At 41.0% G+C, this 19,224-nt stretch overlaps 1 protein-coding gene across 1 annotated transcript in view; it reads left to right on the top strand.

Annotated features, from left to right (window-relative positions):
- The window catches only part of BRSK2 (BR serine/threonine kinase 2), a 900,270-nt gene that overhangs the window by 847,084 nt on the left and 33,962 nt on the right, over positions 1-19,224 (top strand). The window contains 1 exon segment of the mRNA XM_030202457.1: positions 5,647-5,695. Coding sequence (XP_030058317.1) covers positions 5,647-5,695 — 49 coding nt within the window.

The raw sequence follows: 19,224 nt of genomic DNA, 5'->3' as shown, positions 1-19,224 counted from the left end.
GCCATGCACTCAGAATTTCTCAAAGTCTCCCTAAAAAGACCATAGTTCAAATGCTTGCTGAAAGAAGAAAGCCTTTTTTCATAAATCTGAGCAGGGAAGGCTCCTGGCATACATGAAAGGAACAGGGAACACAAAGCAGAGAAGCCTGGGATGAGTGGAGGTTCGGTGCAGGACAATAAGGAATCAACGGAGTCTGCTAGATAAAAATGCTGGTCAAGGCGCAATGATTAGTGTGTCAATATAAGGATCTTGAACTTAATGTGATAAGCCACTAGGAGCCAATGCTATGACTCCAGCAGAAGGGAGACATGATCAAGCCATATGGAATCTGCTATCTTTAGATTTTGCACAATAAAGGAGGAAATGTATCGCCATTTCTATTCCTCTGATGTTGCATTGCATAAAGAGTGCAGCTTCTTGGTTCCAGTTTAATTTTTGTCTGCACGTCTAATTAAGTACATAAGTATTGCCATACTGGGAAAGACCAAAGGTCGATCAAGCCCAGCATCCTGTTTCCAACAGTGGCCAATCCAGATCACAAATACCTGGCAAGATCCCAAAAAGTACAGGCTTCTTTGCTTTGTGTTCCCTGTTCCTCTGGGATACAGCTTGGAAATTCCATATTGTTACTTGTCCCTCCTTATTGATCCCCTTTCATGTATGCCAGGAGCCTTCTCTGCTCAGATTTATGAAAAAAGGCTTTCTTCTTTCAGCAAGCATTTGAACTATGGTCTTTTTAGGGAGACTTTGAGAAATTCTGAGTGCATGGCTCTTTTTGTTGATTTAAGTTGTAAACCACCTTGATGGGCAGTGGTGTGACTGGTGGTTACTTATACTTTATTAGATTTGCTAGATTGCTCTAGCTGCCTGGGCAGAGCAGAGTGGTGTACATAACTAAAACATAAATAAAAAGGAAAGGAACTCCAGTTATTGACAGGAAAGAGACATAATCACACAGAAGAAAACAGAGGAGAGCCTAATCAGATAGAAAAGAAATACATTCATGCAAAGGAAAGTATAAAGCACACAACTGGCAGCAACTTCTGGCTAATCTTGATCTCCAAAGGATTGTCTGAAAAGCCAGGCTTTCAGGTTTGCCTTAGAAGTTTTAAGATAAATCTACTCCAAGGACTTCACAAGCATTCAAGCCCTATTGTCATTGGCCGGGGTTATATTATAACATATATCACTTTAACAAGTACCCAGTGGCTTAAAGGTTTTAATGGCAGGTCTCCGTGGAGGGAAAGAGTCTTAGTTCCAAATACGAAGAGAAAGAAAAAAGAAGGCACAGTGTCTGGTTGTTTCTAGCTGGGCAAATTTGGGACCTGGTAGGACAAGATGGTGATCGTTTAAATAATGGAGGACTTTTGCTGGGGAATAGGGAATAGTAAGATGTGAGAGATAGTCTAGTGTACCCAATCTAAAAGCCTTGAATGTCAGCATGTCGATTTTTTAATAAATTTGAAATTCCATGTGAAGCCAGTGTTGGTGTTTGAGTAAGGGGAATGTGTGATCGAAGTGAACAGCATTGACAGAGTAAACTGATAGCTGTGTTCTGTACAAAATTCTTGTAATAAATAAAATTTTCATACTACTGGCATGACTGCAAAATACACAGATTATTTTTGAACTGCAGACTTTGCACTAAATTTTAAAATTAAAAGTACCCAGGTACTTGTACTTTGAAAACAGCCTTACAAAAAATAGCTCATGCACACTCACCACCTCCTTTTTATGCAGATAACTTTATTGTTTTATTTATTTATTGCATGTGTATCCCACCTTTTCCCACCTTTTTGCAGGCTCAATGTGGCTTACAATACATCATGAATAGTGGAAGTATTTAAGAAAATATACATTTAGGATAACAGAAGGATCTTGGGTAGCATGGTAATGATAAAACATGATAGTAAATTTAAAAAGCAAATGTTATAGGCAAGGTAATAATAAAGCATAATAGAGCAAAATAAAGCATGTTAAAGCATGATAATGAAAAAAAAACATGATAGTTGTTTAACAAGTAGATATTGTAGGGCAGTTCTGAATATATGTGTAGAAGTTCATATTTGTTGATCTTTGTGGTATGCCTGGGTAAAGAGATGGGTCTTCAGTAGTTTGCGGAAGTTAGTTCATAGATCATTTTTAGGTTGCGCGGCAGTGCGTTCCAGAATTGTGTGCTCAGGTAGGAAAATGTTGACGCGTGCGTTAGTTTGTATTTTAGACCTTTACAGTTGGGGAAGTGAAGATTTAGGAATGTGCGGGATGATTTTTTAGAATTCCTGGGTGGTAAGTCTATCAGGTCTGACATGTAGGCTGGGGCGTCTCCGTGAATGATTTTGTGAACTAGGGTGCATATTTTGAACGTAATGCGTTCTTTGAATGGAAGCCAGTGCAGCTTTTCTCGCAAGGGTTTAGCACTTTCATATTTTGTTTTACCGAATATGAGTCTGGCTGCAGTGTTCTGCGCTGTCTGAAGTTTCTTGATTATTTGCTCTTTGCAGCCAGCGTAGAGTGCATTGCAGTAATCTAGATGACTAAGTACCATTGATTGTACCAGGTTGCGGAAGACGGTCCTTGGGAAGAAAGGTCTTACTCTTTTTAATTTCCACATTGATTGGAACATCTTCTTGGTTGTGTTTTTCGCGTGACTCTCAAGTGTTAGGTGTCGATCAATGGTAACTCCAAGAATTTTTAGGGTGTCCGAAATTGGAAGATTCAGTTTTGGTGTGTTAATGGTGGTGAATTTGGTCATGTTATGTTGCGAGGTGAGTATTAGGCATTGGGTTTTTTCTGCGTTGAGTTTCAGCTGAAATGTGTCCGCCCATGTGTGCATGATATGTAGGCTTTGGTTGATGTCGTTGGAGATTTCCTTTAAATCTTGTTTATATGGGATGTATATCGTTACGTCGTCTGCGTATATGTATGGGTTGAGGTTTTGGTTTGATAGTAGTTTCGCCAAGGGTATCATCATTAAGTTGAATAAGGTCGGTGAGAGGGGGGATCCCTGTGGAACTCCGCATTCAGGTATCCATGTAGCTGATATAGTCGAATTTGATGTCACTTGGTATGATCATGTGGTTAGGAACCCCTTGAACCAATTGAGAACGTTGCCTCCAATTCCGAAGTACTCGAGGATATGTAGTAGTATACCATGATCAACCATGTCGAAGGCACTAGACATATCAAATTGTAGAAGTAGTATGTTTTTGCCATTTGCAATTATTTGTTTAAATTTATTCATGAGAGTAACTAATACCGTTTCCGTACTGTGGTTAGACTGGAATCCTGACTGGGAGTCATGTAGTATTGAGAATTTGTTTAAATAATTTGCGAGTTGTTTGGTTATCATCCCTTCCGTTAGTTTGGTTATTAAGGGAATGGATGCTACTGGCCTGTAGTTGGTTAGTTCACTAGCACTCTTCTTTGCGTCTTTGGGTATAGGGGTAAGTAGAATGTTTTCTTTCTCCTTCGGGAAGAGTCCAATTTGTAACATATAGTTCACGTGATTCGTGAGGTCTGCTATAAATTGTTGAGGGGCAGATGTCATTAGGTTGTTTGGGCATATGTATAATTTGTAGTGAGATTTGGCGAATCTTTTGAGTGTTTGGGAGATAAGATACTCTGATATTGTCTCAAAGTTGGTCCAGATTCTGTCTGCTGGGCATACACCAGGGTCTGGGTCTAGGCAGTCCAGGAGTACGGCGTAATCGGTGGTGCTAACTGGTATTTTAAGTCGCAGTTGTATGATTTTCTCATTGAAGTATTTCACGAGATTGTCTGCTCCTGGTATATCTTTGTTGTTGGTTGTGATTGGTGTGATATCTATTAGTTTATTCACGAGTTGGAAGAGTTTATGTGTGTGTCTTTGTGGTTTGGTCCAATTTCATTTTTATAAAATAATCTTTTAGTTTGTTTTATGGTATATTTATATTTTCTTTGACGTTGTTTCCAGGCGTTAATTGTGGGGTCATCTTTCTTTTTATTCCACGCTCGTTCTAACCTTCTAACTTGTGTTTTAAGTTTTTTCAACTCTTCATTGAACCATGGTGTTGAGTTCTTCCTGTGTGAGGTTCTGGTTTGAATTTGGGCAATATTGTCTAATATTGATCTGCATCTATCGTCCCATTCTAGGAGGAATTGGTTTGTGTCTGCTTTTGTTGTCCATCCGTTGTGGTAGATCAGTTGCCAGAATATTACCGGGTCTATTTTTCCTCTCGTGGTGTAGGTTTTTCGTTCTTGTTTATTAATTGTGTCTTTCGTTCGCCATTGGCAGGAGATGTATGCTTTGTAGTGGTCTGACCACAGTGCGGGTGTCCATCTTGTATCTGTTAGTATAAGGTTTGAGTCTGTATCGAATTTGTGTGTGATAATGTCTAGTGTGTGTCCTTTAGTGTGAGTTGGTTGTGTGTTTGGTGTTTGAAGATCCCATAGTTGTAGGAATTCTTTGCATTCTTGGGTGCTTGTTAAGGTAAGATGAAGTGTGTTTGTGACTCTTGCCAGTTGCCAGGTGGTCTGTAAAGTAGGATTGCGTTAAGGTGTTCCTGCAGGTTTGGGTGATTAATTCTTACCGAGGCGATTTTGTGGTAGAATGGATTCAAGAAAAGTGCAGATTTTTAAAAATGCAAATGTATATTTGTGACCTGGATTGGCCACTGTTGGAAACAGGATGCTGGGCTTGATGCTTTGGTTTGTCCCAGTGTGGCAATACTTATGTACTTATATATGCTCTTGCCCTTGCCCTGACGCTATCCCTAGGTCTGCAATAGTGAAATACAGATGAAAGTATACATATTGTTGCATTATACTTATGCTTTTACCTGCATATACAGTACAGGCAATTTTCAGACTGCTGCGTAATGGTATATAGAAGTGTGACAGCAGGAAAGTCTCTGCAGAAGAAAATACAGGTGAACCAGCCAGGAAGTTCCAAACAGTCTAAATTAGTTTATTCTATGTATGATTGACCCGACCCAGCCATGCTTTGGGTTGTGTCACCTGCATAGCATTTTGAGATTCAAAAGAAGAATCTCAGTGTAATCTGGGGTCTGACATTTGGATTTTAATGTTTGGACTTTGTGTACCTTGGCTGAATATGACTGACCCCTGACACAGGCGACACAAGCCAAAACACAGCTATGTTGGGTCATTTGTACATAGAATAAACTTTGATTTTGACTGTTTGGAACTTCTTGACTGGCTCATCTCATCATTTGATTGTCACCGCTGTTGTTTCACATATACGAGTGTGACTCAGTAACAGTTTTAGTTCCAAAAGGACAGATACTGTAGCAGCCAGAGCAACAGTAAGTGCCATCAAAGCATTTGATGCTCTCACAAAGAGTCATGTGTGACAGTACCACAGTGGTAAAGAAATGCATTGAGCTCTGTCAGTGTCCTATCAAAGGGTTCAAATCTCATTTGTGCTCTTGGACAAATCACTTGACCCTCCTTTGCCTCAGGTACAGACTTAGATTGTGAGCTGTCTTGAGTCAAGGTAATGCCTACGGTACGTGAATGTAACTCACATTGAGCTACTATTGAGCTAAACCTAAATTAGTCTTGTTGCATCATTTGTTGAACAGTGACAGGGAACATTAGATTTACCATTTTCCGTTTGTGTCTCTCTTCATTCCCCTGTGTATACAGTACCCACACCAGAGGAGATGTCCAACCTGACACCAGAATCATCCCCAGAGTAAGTAATTCCCACAGTCTTTATGTTCCCAACATATGTACTTAATATAGAAATAAAGTAGTATAATACATTCTTGAACGCTGATGGAAAAAGATAAGCCTATAGAGCGGTGTTTGTACTGCCATAACTATGTTGGGGCTCCAAATAGAACTCTGACATGGTTACGACCCTGTAATTTCTGAGTTCCCAGTGTTCTACAGGTAAATCAAACTGAACTCCAGGCTCCAAAGGTCTAACATTGAATTAAGTAATTATTTATTTATTTCCAGGTTCTTGTATTAAGCCTGCACCTGTTCAGTTCAAGGACGGCTCACAGTTAGTTAAAGAGCTGGGCTAATCAGACCAGGAATTACAGATAAATAGTACAGCTAAAAACATAAAAACATCAAGGTGGTAATACATAGATTAAACATTTGATAGATCTGCCTTGCAAAATAAGAAGGTTTTTTTGGGAGTTTTTTAAATTGAAGATAGTGGTAGTTGGTTCCATAGATTGGCTAGCTGGTATTGAATGGACAGAGTGAGATGCCTGATTGAATTTAGGTTCTTGTACATTGGAAATTTATTCTGGAGAGAGTTGCGGGTGTTACTCTTAGAAGAAGGATCAGGTCGTAAGAGAGATACTAAACTCGATAAGTATTCAGGAGCATCCCCTTGAAGAATTTTAAACGTGGTAATACATAATTTGAATTTTATTCTCTTGCTAATTGGTAGCCAGAAAATGAAGAAAAAACATTTGTTCTCCAGCTTACAAAATTTATTTAGTATGTCTAATATATTTGTCGCTTAACTCTTTATAGTAAATTCAAGACATGTTCCATGCAAAATTTCAAAGTTCATATTTGGGTAGTTTCCTTTTCTATGTATTTGTGTCATATAGAATCCATGATACTAGGTCACACTTGACTAAATGCATATCTTTCTCATTTTAGTTTAAATCTTCATATGTTTCTTTTAACATTGTTTATTTAAAACCATTTATACCTGCTAATCCAAAAATTATTTAACTTTCTCTCAGGTTCGGGAAATTTTTTGGTCAGTATTTTAAGTCCTGCAGTCGGCAGTGCAGTGCAGTACAGAGTAGAAGGGACGGCACAGAATATACATAGACAACACTAACCACAGCCGCTATCCACATAAACGAGCAGTTTGTTAGGACAACTTTTTCACTGTCCTAATTTAAACCTCTTTACTGTGAGGTCCATTTACTAAACCATGGTAAAAAGTGGCCTGCGGTAGTGTGGGTGCATGTTGTGGGCGCACGCTGGGCCATTTTTTTTTTACCGTGGCTGGGAAAAGGGGTATTTTTGATGAACTGGGAAATGGTCGTGCGCTGAAATTAAAGCTAGCATACACCTATTTATGGCCTGAGCCCTTACCGCCACCCATGCACGCTAACTGCTGATTACCGCCAGGAATGCCCCCCGCGGTAGAAAATTATTTTCTACTGTGGGATTCGGCACGCACCAAACTCAGAATTACCGCCAGGTGAATGCGCTAGCCTAGCGGTATTACCGATTTTGTACATGTTACCCACGCGTTAGCCCTCCTGCGCCTTAGTAAAAGGGCCCCTATATGCATAGCAGCCGAATAGGAATGGGGTGGAATAGGCCCAGGAGAAGAACATGAAGTGCAGGCTTTTTTTTCAGATGATGTACAATTGTGTATACCTTGGGTAAGAGTAGAGAGATGAATTTAGGGAAGGTGAATTATTGTCTTCAGGAAATTCAGAGGTAGATGTCTAAGAATAAATTGAGTAAAATGGTAGTAATACAAATAAAACATAGAAAAGAAAATAAGATGATGTCTTTTTTTTTGGATTAACTTAATACATTTTTTGATTAGCTTTTGAAGAAAACCCTTCTTCAGATCAGAAATGAGAAAATGTTGGCAAATAGCAGAATATATAAGTGAAACATATATATGAGAACAGATTGAAACTCAGCCCATAAAAAAAGGAAATGTTATGGGTGAGACAAGACAACATGCAGTATGAGTCCTTTGTTATTTACTGAGGACCGTTTATTGAAAGTGAAAAATCAGGTGATGAATTTATGGGTGACAATCGATACAGTCTATGCACTTTGGTTCCACAGGTGTCCAGCGTGCTACATAGCTGTTCTGTATTTGACAGTTGAAGATTCTACATCCTCCTTTTCACAGAGAATTTTGTATCTATAATCCATGCTATTATGTTATGCTTAGATGATTAAGATACAAATACAAAATTGTCTTATAGTCTGCATATACCGCAAGGTTCAGTGCGGATTACAGTATACAAGAAAAGCGATCAATTAATAGGAATTACATAATATGCTAATAAGCAGATCAGAATTATACAGAAATTATATATCTGTTCTCCAAAGAACATATACAGCTTAAATAAGATGGTGCTAAACATATCAATATTCTATATATCAGCATACAGATTTTAAACTCATGCCATTATTGAAAGCCAGTATAAGACCTCAACAATGGAGTAACTCTATCAAAATAAACCTAACAGCAGTATTTTGTACTGTTTGCAGTCGCTTCATCAGTAGTTTAGAACTACCAATATAAAACAGATTACTGGCCTCACAACTGGATTATTTTAAACTCTCTGGACCACTAGTTGAAAATTTTGTTTTCAAGTCTTAAGAATACGATTAAGATATTGCAGAAAGTGCGGAATGTGGCAACTCGGCTGCTGCTTGGTTTTGGCTGGAGCGATGAGTTTTCCCCAAGTCTATAAGATTTTCATTGGCTTTGGATTCAGTCAACAATTTATTTTAAATCATTGGTGCTGACACAAAATTCAGCAGATAATGAATCATCTTATTTGTCATCCAGGCTGAGTTCTTATAGACTTGTTCATACCCTTATGTTGTTATGATAATTGTCTAGAAGTATCATTAGTTGGGAAGTGGAGATTTAAAAAAATAAATAGGTTACTTAGCTGTGGTGTTCCATCACAATGGAAGAAATTGCTTTTGGAGATTACAAATGCCGATTCTTTAGGAGAATGTTTAATACCTGACTTGTTACAAGTAATGCTGTTTAAAAACACTGTGGTGTAGTAGTTTATGAACATTTGAGTAGCTGATGCTGGGAATTATGAGGAGTGATTTGATTGCTATGGATCCATAATCTTACTTTTCAATGTATATTACACGTAACTCTTTAAGCCATTTTTATTTTATTTAGAAAGATTGTACATGAAAGGTTTTTAATTAGTTCCTACACTTGGTGAGAATATAGAGAGGTATGGGGATGGAGTAAATCCTCTACTGTCAAGAGCTGTGTTAGATGTGAAGAAAGTTATGTCATCTCTGGTACTGCAGCCGCTTCACCCAGTGTGTTTTGGTGAATGGGTGGCTAGGGCAGAGGAGATTTGCATTTTACCCTTCAAGAGAGGTGTCTGTTCTGGAACACTGAAGTCTGATGGGCTTGGATGGAGTTCAGTTCATAAAATTGTTTGATGCAGCTTTGTAAATGTTTTGCGGATACAGCCTTCAGATTTTCAAGGCAGGACAATAATATAGGAGTGTAATGCAATGATTTTGGAATAACAGGCTAGACTGGTTGCTTTAGAAGTAAATATTGTTGCCTTGGTTTAAGGGAATTTAGTATTACAAAGTAAACTCAAGAACTTAGAGATCCTTTTACTAAGCCACGGTGAGGCATCCCATGGTAGTGTGCCATTCAGCACATGATAATCCCACGCTAAAAAATTGTTTTGTGTTTTAGTACCGGAGGTGAGTCAATGGGCACATTTCTGCGCACTGCACGATTAGCATAGAGTTAGCGCAGGAGCCCTTTGCACTTACAAAATAGATGTCAGTAAGGGCTTCCATGGTAATGGCCACACACTAATTGAGAAATTAGCACATGGCCATTACAGAAAAAGAAACAAATGTGGCCATCTTTCCACCACACTAAAATGGCCACAGCACACGGGAAACAATAACCCTCAGGCTTGCAGGTCACTGAACCCCATTGTTCACTGTCCACTGCACTGACTACTAGGCTATTCCATCCACTCAGTGTGCTGCGGCGGCTAAGAAAGCAAATAGAATGTTAGGTATTAGGAAAGGAATGGAAAACAAATATGAGGACGTTATAATGCCTTTGTATCGCTCCATGGTGCGACCGCACCTCAAATATTGTGTTCAATTCTGGTTGTCGCATCTCAAAAAACATATAGTGGAATTAGAAAAAGTGCAGAGAAGGGCAACGAAAATGATAAAGGGGATGGGACGACTTCCCAATGAGGAAAGGCTAAAGTGACTGGGACTCTTCAGCTTGGAGATATGATAGAGGTCTATAAAATAATGAGTGGAGTTGAACGGGTAGACGTGAAGTGTCTGTTTACGCTTTCCAAAAATACTAGGACTAGGGGGAATGCGATGAAACTACAAAGTAGTAAATTTAAAACGAATCGGAGAAAATTTTTCTTCACTCAACATGTAATTCAACTCTGGAATTCGTTGCCAGAAAATGTGGTAAATGCAGTTAGTGGAGTTTAAAAAAAGGTAAGAGCAGCATAAATGTTTAGTACTTTTTTGGGATCTTGCCAGGTATTTGTGACCTGGATTGGCCACTGTTGGAAACAGGATGCTGGGCTTGATGGACCTTTGGTCTGTCCCAGCATAGCAATATTTATGTACTTATAAACTTGCTTGCTGCTTTCTGAGGAATGGCCATAATATCTAGAGCCGGTATCTACTGTCACATCTTTGGGGAATGGGAGGGGGCCAATGACCACTGGGGGATTTAAGAGGGGGTCATGCCTTAATCCCTCCAGTAGTCAGCTGGTCAGTTAGGGCACCTTTTCTGACTTAGTCTTGACTAAAACAAGTCTAGATAAAAGCTTTTGTTGCCCTATTTTTTTTCTATTCTGTTATTGCAAAAAAAAAAAAAAAAAGTCCAAATTGTAAGCCCGCCCAAATCATGCCTCCAACACACCCCCATGCAATTTAGATGAACTGCGGAGCTAAATGTTCAAATTTTGAGTTTCAAAAATCGTGGCTTAGATGTTTTTACAAGAAAAATATCCATCTGCCACTTTGTGCCACTTTGAGACATTTTTCTCTTTTGAAAATAAGAACCATAGTTGCAGAGTTTTGTTGCTTGTGTTTTTTTTGGTGGAGGAGGGGGGAATTCCTGAATCATTACGTACCTGGCAGTGGAAGGAGTTTGTATCATTGAAGTGTCATTTGAGAATTCTTTTTATATGGTGATTAGTAATGAGGAATCACCCTTGTTTTCTCTGAAAGCATTGACTGAATTTTTGATGATGATGATGATGATGTGTTGACCTTCATGTGGTCCATTATATGCTGACTGCTGAACTAAAACATTTCATCTTCTAACAAATTGGTGGATAGGTACCAGTGTTCGAGATAGTCATTAACAGGCTCATTTTTGAAAAAGATGGACGTCCATCTTTCGACATAAATCGGAACATGGACGTCCATCTCCTAGGGGCGTCCAAATAGGTATAATCGAAACCCAATTTTGGACGTCTCCAGTACGTTAGAAGGATATCCAGATCTCAAGGGGGCATTCAAGGTGGGATCTGGGCGTTCTTAAGACATGGACGTCTTTCAGCGATAATGGAACAAAACAAAGATGTCCAAGACTAAAACTTAAGACGTTTTGAGCAAGATCTGTTTTTATAGCGAATAGCTGCAGTGGGAATTGAACCCACTTCCCCAGGATCAAAGTCTGCTGCACTAGCCACTAGGCTATTCCTCTACTCCACACAAGAGGTGTCCCAAATGACCAGATGACAACTGGAGGGACTCGGGGATTACCTCCCCTTACTACCCCCAAATCACAAAACATTTTTCCAAACAGCACTTTCAAAACATAGTAACATAGTAGATGACGGCAGAAAAAGACCTGCACGGTCCATCCAGTCTGCCCAACAAGACAAACATATGTGTAAACCTTACCGTGATTTGTACCTGCCTTATTCAGAGCACAGACTGTACAAGTCTGCGCAACAGTACTTCCCACCTCCCATCACCGGCTTTGGCACAGACCGTATAAGTCTGCCCTCCACTATCCTCGCCTCCCAACCACCAACCCCTCTTCCCCCCACCTGCTCCGCCACCCAATTTCGGCTAAGCTTCTGAGGATCCATTCCTTCTGCACAGGATTCCTGTATGCATATCCCACGCATGTTTGAATTCCATTACCGTTTTCATCTCCACCACCTCCAGCGGGAGGGCATTCCAAGCATCCACCACCCTCTCCGTGAAAAAATACTTCCTGACATCTTTCCTGAGGCTGCCCCCCTTCAACCTCATTTCATGTCCTCTCGTTCTACCGCCTTCCCATCTCTGGAAAAGATTTGTTTGCGGATTAATACCTTTCAAATATTTGAACGTCTGTATCATATCACCTCTGTTCCTCCTTTCCTCCAGGGTATACATGTTCAGGTCAGCAAGTCAAAAGGAAAAGATAGATTTTTTTTTTGTAGAAAATGACCTTTCCTCCTTCTGATTTTGGACATTTTACAAAAAATGTCCAAAAGACTTAGATGTCATATCCAAAAATGCCCTTTGTGCATTTGACTTGCCCAAAGTTACAAGGAGCAGCAGTGAGAATTGAACCCATGTTGCCAGGATCAAGGCCTGCTGCACTAACCATTATGCCACAGATGGACATCCATCTTTTTTCAAAAATGACCTTTTCCCCGCCTCTGAATTTGGACGTTTCACAAAGATGTCCAAATTCCAACTTAGACATTTCTTTTGAATATGCCCCTCTAAGTCCTGCTCTAAATGATTATCCATATGATGCCTGAGTACAGTGTCTTTACTCCACAGTGTCTCAGCCCTGTTCATGCTTCTCCATGCACGCTATCTTGGTGATATGCCTCCTCAACCCCCCATTCCTGTACACACTCAACCATACATTTCCCCAGCGATGTCTTCATCCTGCTCATACTACTCAGCACACTGCCCAAAAACGTGCTGTAGAACTACCCACACACTGACCAAAGGATGTGCCTCACTGGAACATGGCTGTACACACTATCCAACCCTGTGACTTGGTCCTGTTCACACACTGCAAGTATTCAGCCATGCTCTGACCCAATGGTGAGTTTTAGAAATAATCACAGAGAAATGAGACCAGTCTTCATGCTGAGTATTTACCGCTCAAAACAACAGTCTTTCTGTCTCCCGTTCCTATAATTCTTAGAACCTCACTTTTAATTTGAGTTCTATTTTTGTATTGTCAAACACTATAATTAAGAATTGTTAATATGCAAATTAGTATGCAGATTCTGTATTTTTTAAGGTGTTGCTTCATGTGAAGTACATGCAGTACTTCCCTTACATAATTTTCTGCCCCTCGATCTTCACTTGACTCCTTTTGTCTTGCTTCAGTTTTCGTTCTAAATCTTTTTCCCTCTGTTTGTTAATCTCCTAGTTAAAGATTGAAAATGGAATAAGTGCAGGCTGGGCTGTGGGGAACGGGAGAGAAAAAGGGCTTTTATAGCTTTCCTTTGGTGTCAGAAGATTCCTGGGGTTTTAAGATTCTTAGACTTAATGGCTTAATTGGGTTGTGCCCCATGGTAAACTTAAAAATAACCATAAAAAATAATTAACTGTTTTATTGAAAATAATTAACTGTTTTATTGAAGATTAGTTTATTCCCTTCATAATTTATTTTCTTCATTCCAATTGTACTCCTGTCTGTCTGTTTTACAGTTTTTCCATTTTTTTTCTACAGATATAATTTTTCTTGGAGGGGGAGGGTTGTTTTTTATCCTCTCCTCTTTTGGTAGCAGGTAATTCGGACGTGTGTTATTTCATTGCCAGGGGAGTCTTCCTGTATCTCTTGAATTTTATGAGGGGCTAACTGTCCCAAGGGTCCCCTCTGGTATGCTGGTCAGGTGCCCATATACCAGAGAGGTTTCTCTTAGAAGGCTATTATTAATCATCTGACTCTGTGTGTGTGTGTGAAAGTATGAGTGCTCCCTATTACCCATTCCAACCAAAGAGATTAGTTACACCTATAAATGTTGTATAAGAAAGAGAGAAGATAGGTTCCAAAGATATATGGTTTTATTCTTACCAAAGCAATACAAGGCAATCAGGTACATAGGCAGGAGTAGAGGTCCGTCTGACAGCATCTCAGTATGACAGCCTTGGAGATCTCCAACCCCACCCAAATTTGGTCAGTCTTTTATATTCTTCTGCTTACATTCAAATCAATGGGCCCCCATACCTTTCCATGATAAAGTTGTTTACTTCTTTTCATGCCTAACCGCAAGATGCTCCTCAGGAAGTCCCCTTCCCTTTCGGACAGCTGGTCCCACCCCTATCTTATTTTGGGACTTCCCTATTTCCCTGTTGCCACCTGAAGATGTCAAGATATTTCACAATCCTTCCAGTCAACTGCAAAAACAAGCTTCCTCCAACTCAGATACAGATATAGAGGAAGCCATTTTATAGCTGAGATTCCATTTTGATTTCAGATTCCTTGACCAATCTTTTCTCATTCAGGCCTCAGTCTGGGCTTTAGGCTGAGCCTTACTTTTCCAGCAGGCCTCCAGCCGTACAAGCCATCTAATTTTTAACTTGGCCAAAGTTTCTATATGGCCTGGTCCGTCAGGTTTGGCCTTCCACTATTCAGGTAGTGGCCCCTGGCTGTATCATATCTCTACACTCTTCACTCCATGCTCACCCTCCCTGGAAATGTGATATATAAGGCACAGGATGTCATTTGTCTTCCACCATCTTTTGTTCCTTTGTTTTATTTGGATACTGTCACTTCTATGCTTTCTCTGATTTCCTTTTCAACAGTAGCATCCGCCGGTCACAGATCCTCTGCTTTCAGCTACAGCAGTTTCTCAGTCACCTCCACTTCTCATTTGTGCGTTAGACATTGAAGATGCATGTTATTATGGGATACACCTTCACAAGTACTCAGGGATCCCCCCCCCCCCCCTATTTTATATCCCTTCCTAATTCACCTAGCCGAGTCCATTGCTGCAACAAGCTTATACTGGGAAGTAGGCACCAGGGCATCTTCCACAGACCTACCATCATGGGACCTAAGTCTAGCCAGTAGGTGTCACAGTTGAACAATAACTCAAAACTCCTCCCTCTAGGATCCCAGATCTTCACCTTGGTGTTTATGCATGACTGGGGTCTGGTGTTGCAGAACTACTCTTCAATTGCCAGCAGCAAAAGTGTTTGTTTTTCTTATTAATAAAGCACTTGTTAAGGATGGCAGGTCTTAATTGAGAAGAATATAATTTTATCTGCAGTACCTCACATGCTCTGTAGTATTGTTAAACCTAAACGGGAAAGATCATACTCAGGTTTGCAGATATTTTTCATACGTTTTACTGTTTCCTATCAAAATGCTGTGCAATCAATATATGAGGCATGAACAGCTGAATAGTGTACTAAAATGGCTGAGACTCATAAAAGGCAGGTCTGAATTTATGCAGAGGTCTTAATAAACCTGGGTCTAGGGCAGTTCTCAACCCAGTCCTCAAGATATCCACAATGAATATATATAGTAACAATGGTGCATGTTGGCAGATAAAGACCTGCACAGTCCATCCAGGCTGCCTAGCTAGGTAGCCAGAGTTGAATCCAGTGCACCTCACAGGTTCCATTTCTTCATGGTTAATCATGAAAGAAAATTGCATGCACTGCCTTTGCTTTATACAAATCTATTTAATGTATATTTATTGTGAGTTTACTGAAAACCTGTCTAGCTGAGAGTGTCCTGAGGACTGGGTTGAGAACCCCATCTAGGGCAATAATATTCTTTAGGTACAAATTTTCCTGCTGACCTCTGATCACGTCACAAGTCCTGCTCCTGAGCTTCCCGTCTCATTTCCTGCCTCTACCTCTGGCAGCATCAACATCCTCCTCCCCCCCACCACACACTCCCCCTAGTGCTCCATACAGAATGCGGGGCCTGTGAACATAGGCTAGATCACTGCCCCTCATTGCTCTTCTTAGTGTTGATATTGTTACTACTGGAGCCAGGAGTTTGGGGGAAGAGAGGAAGAAGTAACAGGACGGTTTGAAGATTCATGCAGGATGAAGAGACAAGCTTGGGACTGGGATACGATCTGACTACAGTGAATTATCAGGAAATGGGGCAAATAGAAAGATTGATGAGAAGTTCATTGGGTGTGATCTGAGGTTTTGGAACTAGGAGAGGCGAAAGGGAATGATCAAACTCATGTAGGGGAGGAAGGGGTGTGGTTTCTAAAGTGAAGAGAAGCAGTCTGAGGTCTGTGGCAGGGGTTTGTGGAAAGGGATGAAATCTTTGGGAGGGGAGTGGAGAGAAACAGGATACTGGGCTAGATGGACTATTGGCCTGACCCAGTATGACTATTCTTATGTTTCCTTTTGAAGCTACCTCCTTTCTGTTTCAAATGAGGACCACCCCACCTCCGACCTTGACCTTGAGCATCTGTGACTCCAAGTTCACTGTGTTAATCAAAATATCACACTTAAGAACATAAGAATAGACATACTGGGTCAGACCAATGGTCCATCTAGCCCAGTATCCTGTTTCCAGCAGTAGCCAAGCCAGATCACAAGTACCTGGCAGAAACCCAAATAGTAGCAACATAGTAAAGACTATTCGTTGAATGAAAAAATATTTCCATTTGTTTTAAATGTATTTCTGTGTAAATTCCTTGAGTGTCCCTTAGAGGGGCATAATCGAATGGGGATGACCATCTCTAAGGACGTCCCAGCAAAGGGGCGGGGAAACCCGTATTATCGAAACAAGATGGGCATCCATCTTTCATTTCGATAATACGGTCGGGGACGCCCAAATCCCAACATTTAGGTCAACCTTAGGGATGGTCGTCCTTAGAGATGGTCATCCCCGGTTTTCAGCGATAATGGAAACCGAGGACGCCCATCTCAGAAACGGCCAAATCCAACCCATTTGGTCATGGGAGGAGCCAGCATTCGTAGTGCACTGGTCCCCCTCACATGCCAGGACACCAACCGGGCACCCTAGGAGGCATTGCAGTGGACTTCACAATTGCTCCCAGGTGCATAGCTCCCTTACCTTGGGTACTGAGCCCCCCAACCCCCCCAAACCCACACCCCACAACTGTACAACTCTACCATAACCCTAAAGGGTGAAGGGGGCACCTACATGTGGGTACAGTGGGTTTCGGGTGGGTTTTGAAGGGCTCCCATTTACCACCACAAGTGTAACAGATGGGGGGGAGATGGGCCTGGGTCCGCCTGGCTGAAGTGCACTGTACCCATTAAAACTGCTCCACAGACCTGCATACTGCTGTCAGGGAGCTGGGTATGACATGTGAGGCTGGCATAGAGGCTGTCAAAAAAAAAATTTTTAATTTTTTTTTTAGGGTGGGAGGGGGTTGGTGACCACTGGGGGAGTAAGGGGAGGTATTCCCCGATTCCCTCCGGTAGTCATCTAGTCAGTTTGGGCACCTTTTTGAGGCTTGGTTGTGAAAAAAAATGGACCAAGTAAAGTCAGCCAAGTGCTGTCAGGGACGCCCTTTCCTTTTTCCATTATCGGCCGAGGATGCCCATCTGTTAAGCGCGCCCAAGTCCCGCCTTCGCTACGCCTCCGACACGCCCCCAGGAACTTTGGTTGTCCCCGCAACGGAAAGCGGTTGAGGGTGCCCAAAATTGGCTTTCGATTATGCCGATTTGGAGACCCTGAGAGAAGGACACCCATCTCCCGATTTGTGTCGGAAGATGGCCGCCCTTCTCTTTCGAAAATAAGCCTGCTAGTCTTTGGAATGAGTAAAGAATCGATTCACTTCTTGTTCTACACCACTCAGGATTTTGTAGACCTCAATCATATGTCCCCTCACTTTTACGTAAGTACATAAGTAATGCCACACTGGAAAAAGACCAAGGGTCCATCGAGCCCGGCATCCTGTCCACGACAGCGGCCAATCCAGGCCAAGGGCACCTGGCAAGTTTCCCAAACTTACAAACATTCTTTACATGTTATTCCTGGAATTGTGGATTTTTCCCAAGTCCATTTAGTAGTGGACTTGTCCTTTAGGAAACCGTATAACCCCTTTTTAAACTCTGCCAAGCTAACCGCCTTCACCACATTCTCCGGCAACGAATTCCAGAGTTTAATTATGCGTTGGGTGAAGAAAACGTTTCTCAGATTTGTTTTAAATGTACTACACTGTAGTTTCATCACATGCCCCCTAGTCCTAGGATTTTTGGAAAGCGTGAACAGATGCTTCACATCCACCTGTTCCACTCCACTCATTATTTTATATACCTCTATCATGTCTCCCCTCAGCCGTCTCTTCTCCAAGCTGAAAAGCCCTAGCCTCCTTAGTCTTTCTTCCTAGGGAAGTAGTCCCATCCCGGTATCATTTTAGTCGCCCTTCGCTGCACCTTTTCCAATTCTACTATATCTTCCTTGAGATGCGGTGACCAGAATTGAACACAATAATCAAGGTGTGGTCACACCATGGAGTAATACAACGGCATTATAACATCCTCACACCTATTTTCCATAACTTTCCTAATAATACCCAACATTCTATTCGCTTTCCTAGCCGCAGCAGCACACTGAGCAGAAGGTTTCAGTGTATTATCGACGACAACACCCAGATCCCTTTCTTGGTCCGTAACTCCTAACGTGGAACCTTGCATGACGTAGCTATAATTGGGTTGTTTTTTTCCCACATGCATCACCTTGCACTTGCTCACATTAAACGTCATCTGCAATTTAGCCGCCCAGTCTCCCAGTCTCATAAGGTCCTTCTGTAATTTTTCACAATCCTGTCGTGAGTTAACAACTTTGAATAACTTTGTGTCATCAGCAAATTTAATTACCTCGCTAGTTACTCCCATCTCTAAATCATTTATAAATATATTAAAAAGCAGCAGTCCTAGCACAGACCCCTGAGGAACCTCACTAACTACCCTTCTCCATTGTGAATACTGCCCATTTAATCCCACTCTCTGTTTCCTATCCTTCAACCAGTTTTTAATCCACAATAAGACATTTCCTCCTATCCCATGACCCTCCAATTTCCTCTGTAGCCTTTCATGAGGTACCTTGTCAAACGCCTTTTGAAAATCCAGATACACAATATCAGCCGGCTCCCCTTTGTCCACATGTTTGTTTACTCCTTCAAAGAACTGAAGTAAATTGGTCAGGCAAGATTTCCCCACACAAAAGCTGTGCTGACTTGGTCTCAGTAATCCATGTCCTTGGATGTGCTGTGTAATTTTGTTTTTGATAATAGCCTCTACCATTTTCCCTGGCACCGACGTCAGACTCACCGGTCTATAATTTCCCGAATCTCCCCTGGAACCTTTTTTAAAAATCGGGACCTCTTTTAAGAACTAACTTTGCATTGTCTTATAATGTTCTCTTAGATATTCTATGATTATTTTTTTAAACACCATCTTTGTAACCTGCCTTTACAAGATATTAGGCAAGGCTTCATTCCTACACCTTTTCATTATAGGTGAGCATCTCCACATGTTATTGAAGAATTAAGAATACAGCACTTTTAACCTTTTGAGTTG

This window comes from Microcaecilia unicolor, chromosome 4 (genome assembly GCF_901765095.1).
Source record: "Microcaecilia unicolor chromosome 4, aMicUni1.1, whole genome shotgun sequence".
NCBI classification, from domain to species: Eukaryota; Metazoa; Chordata; class Amphibia; order Gymnophiona; family Siphonopidae; genus Microcaecilia; species Microcaecilia unicolor.
The sequence above is the reverse complement of the archived record's forward strand: the minus strand, read 5'-3'. Positions and strand labels throughout refer to the sequence as shown.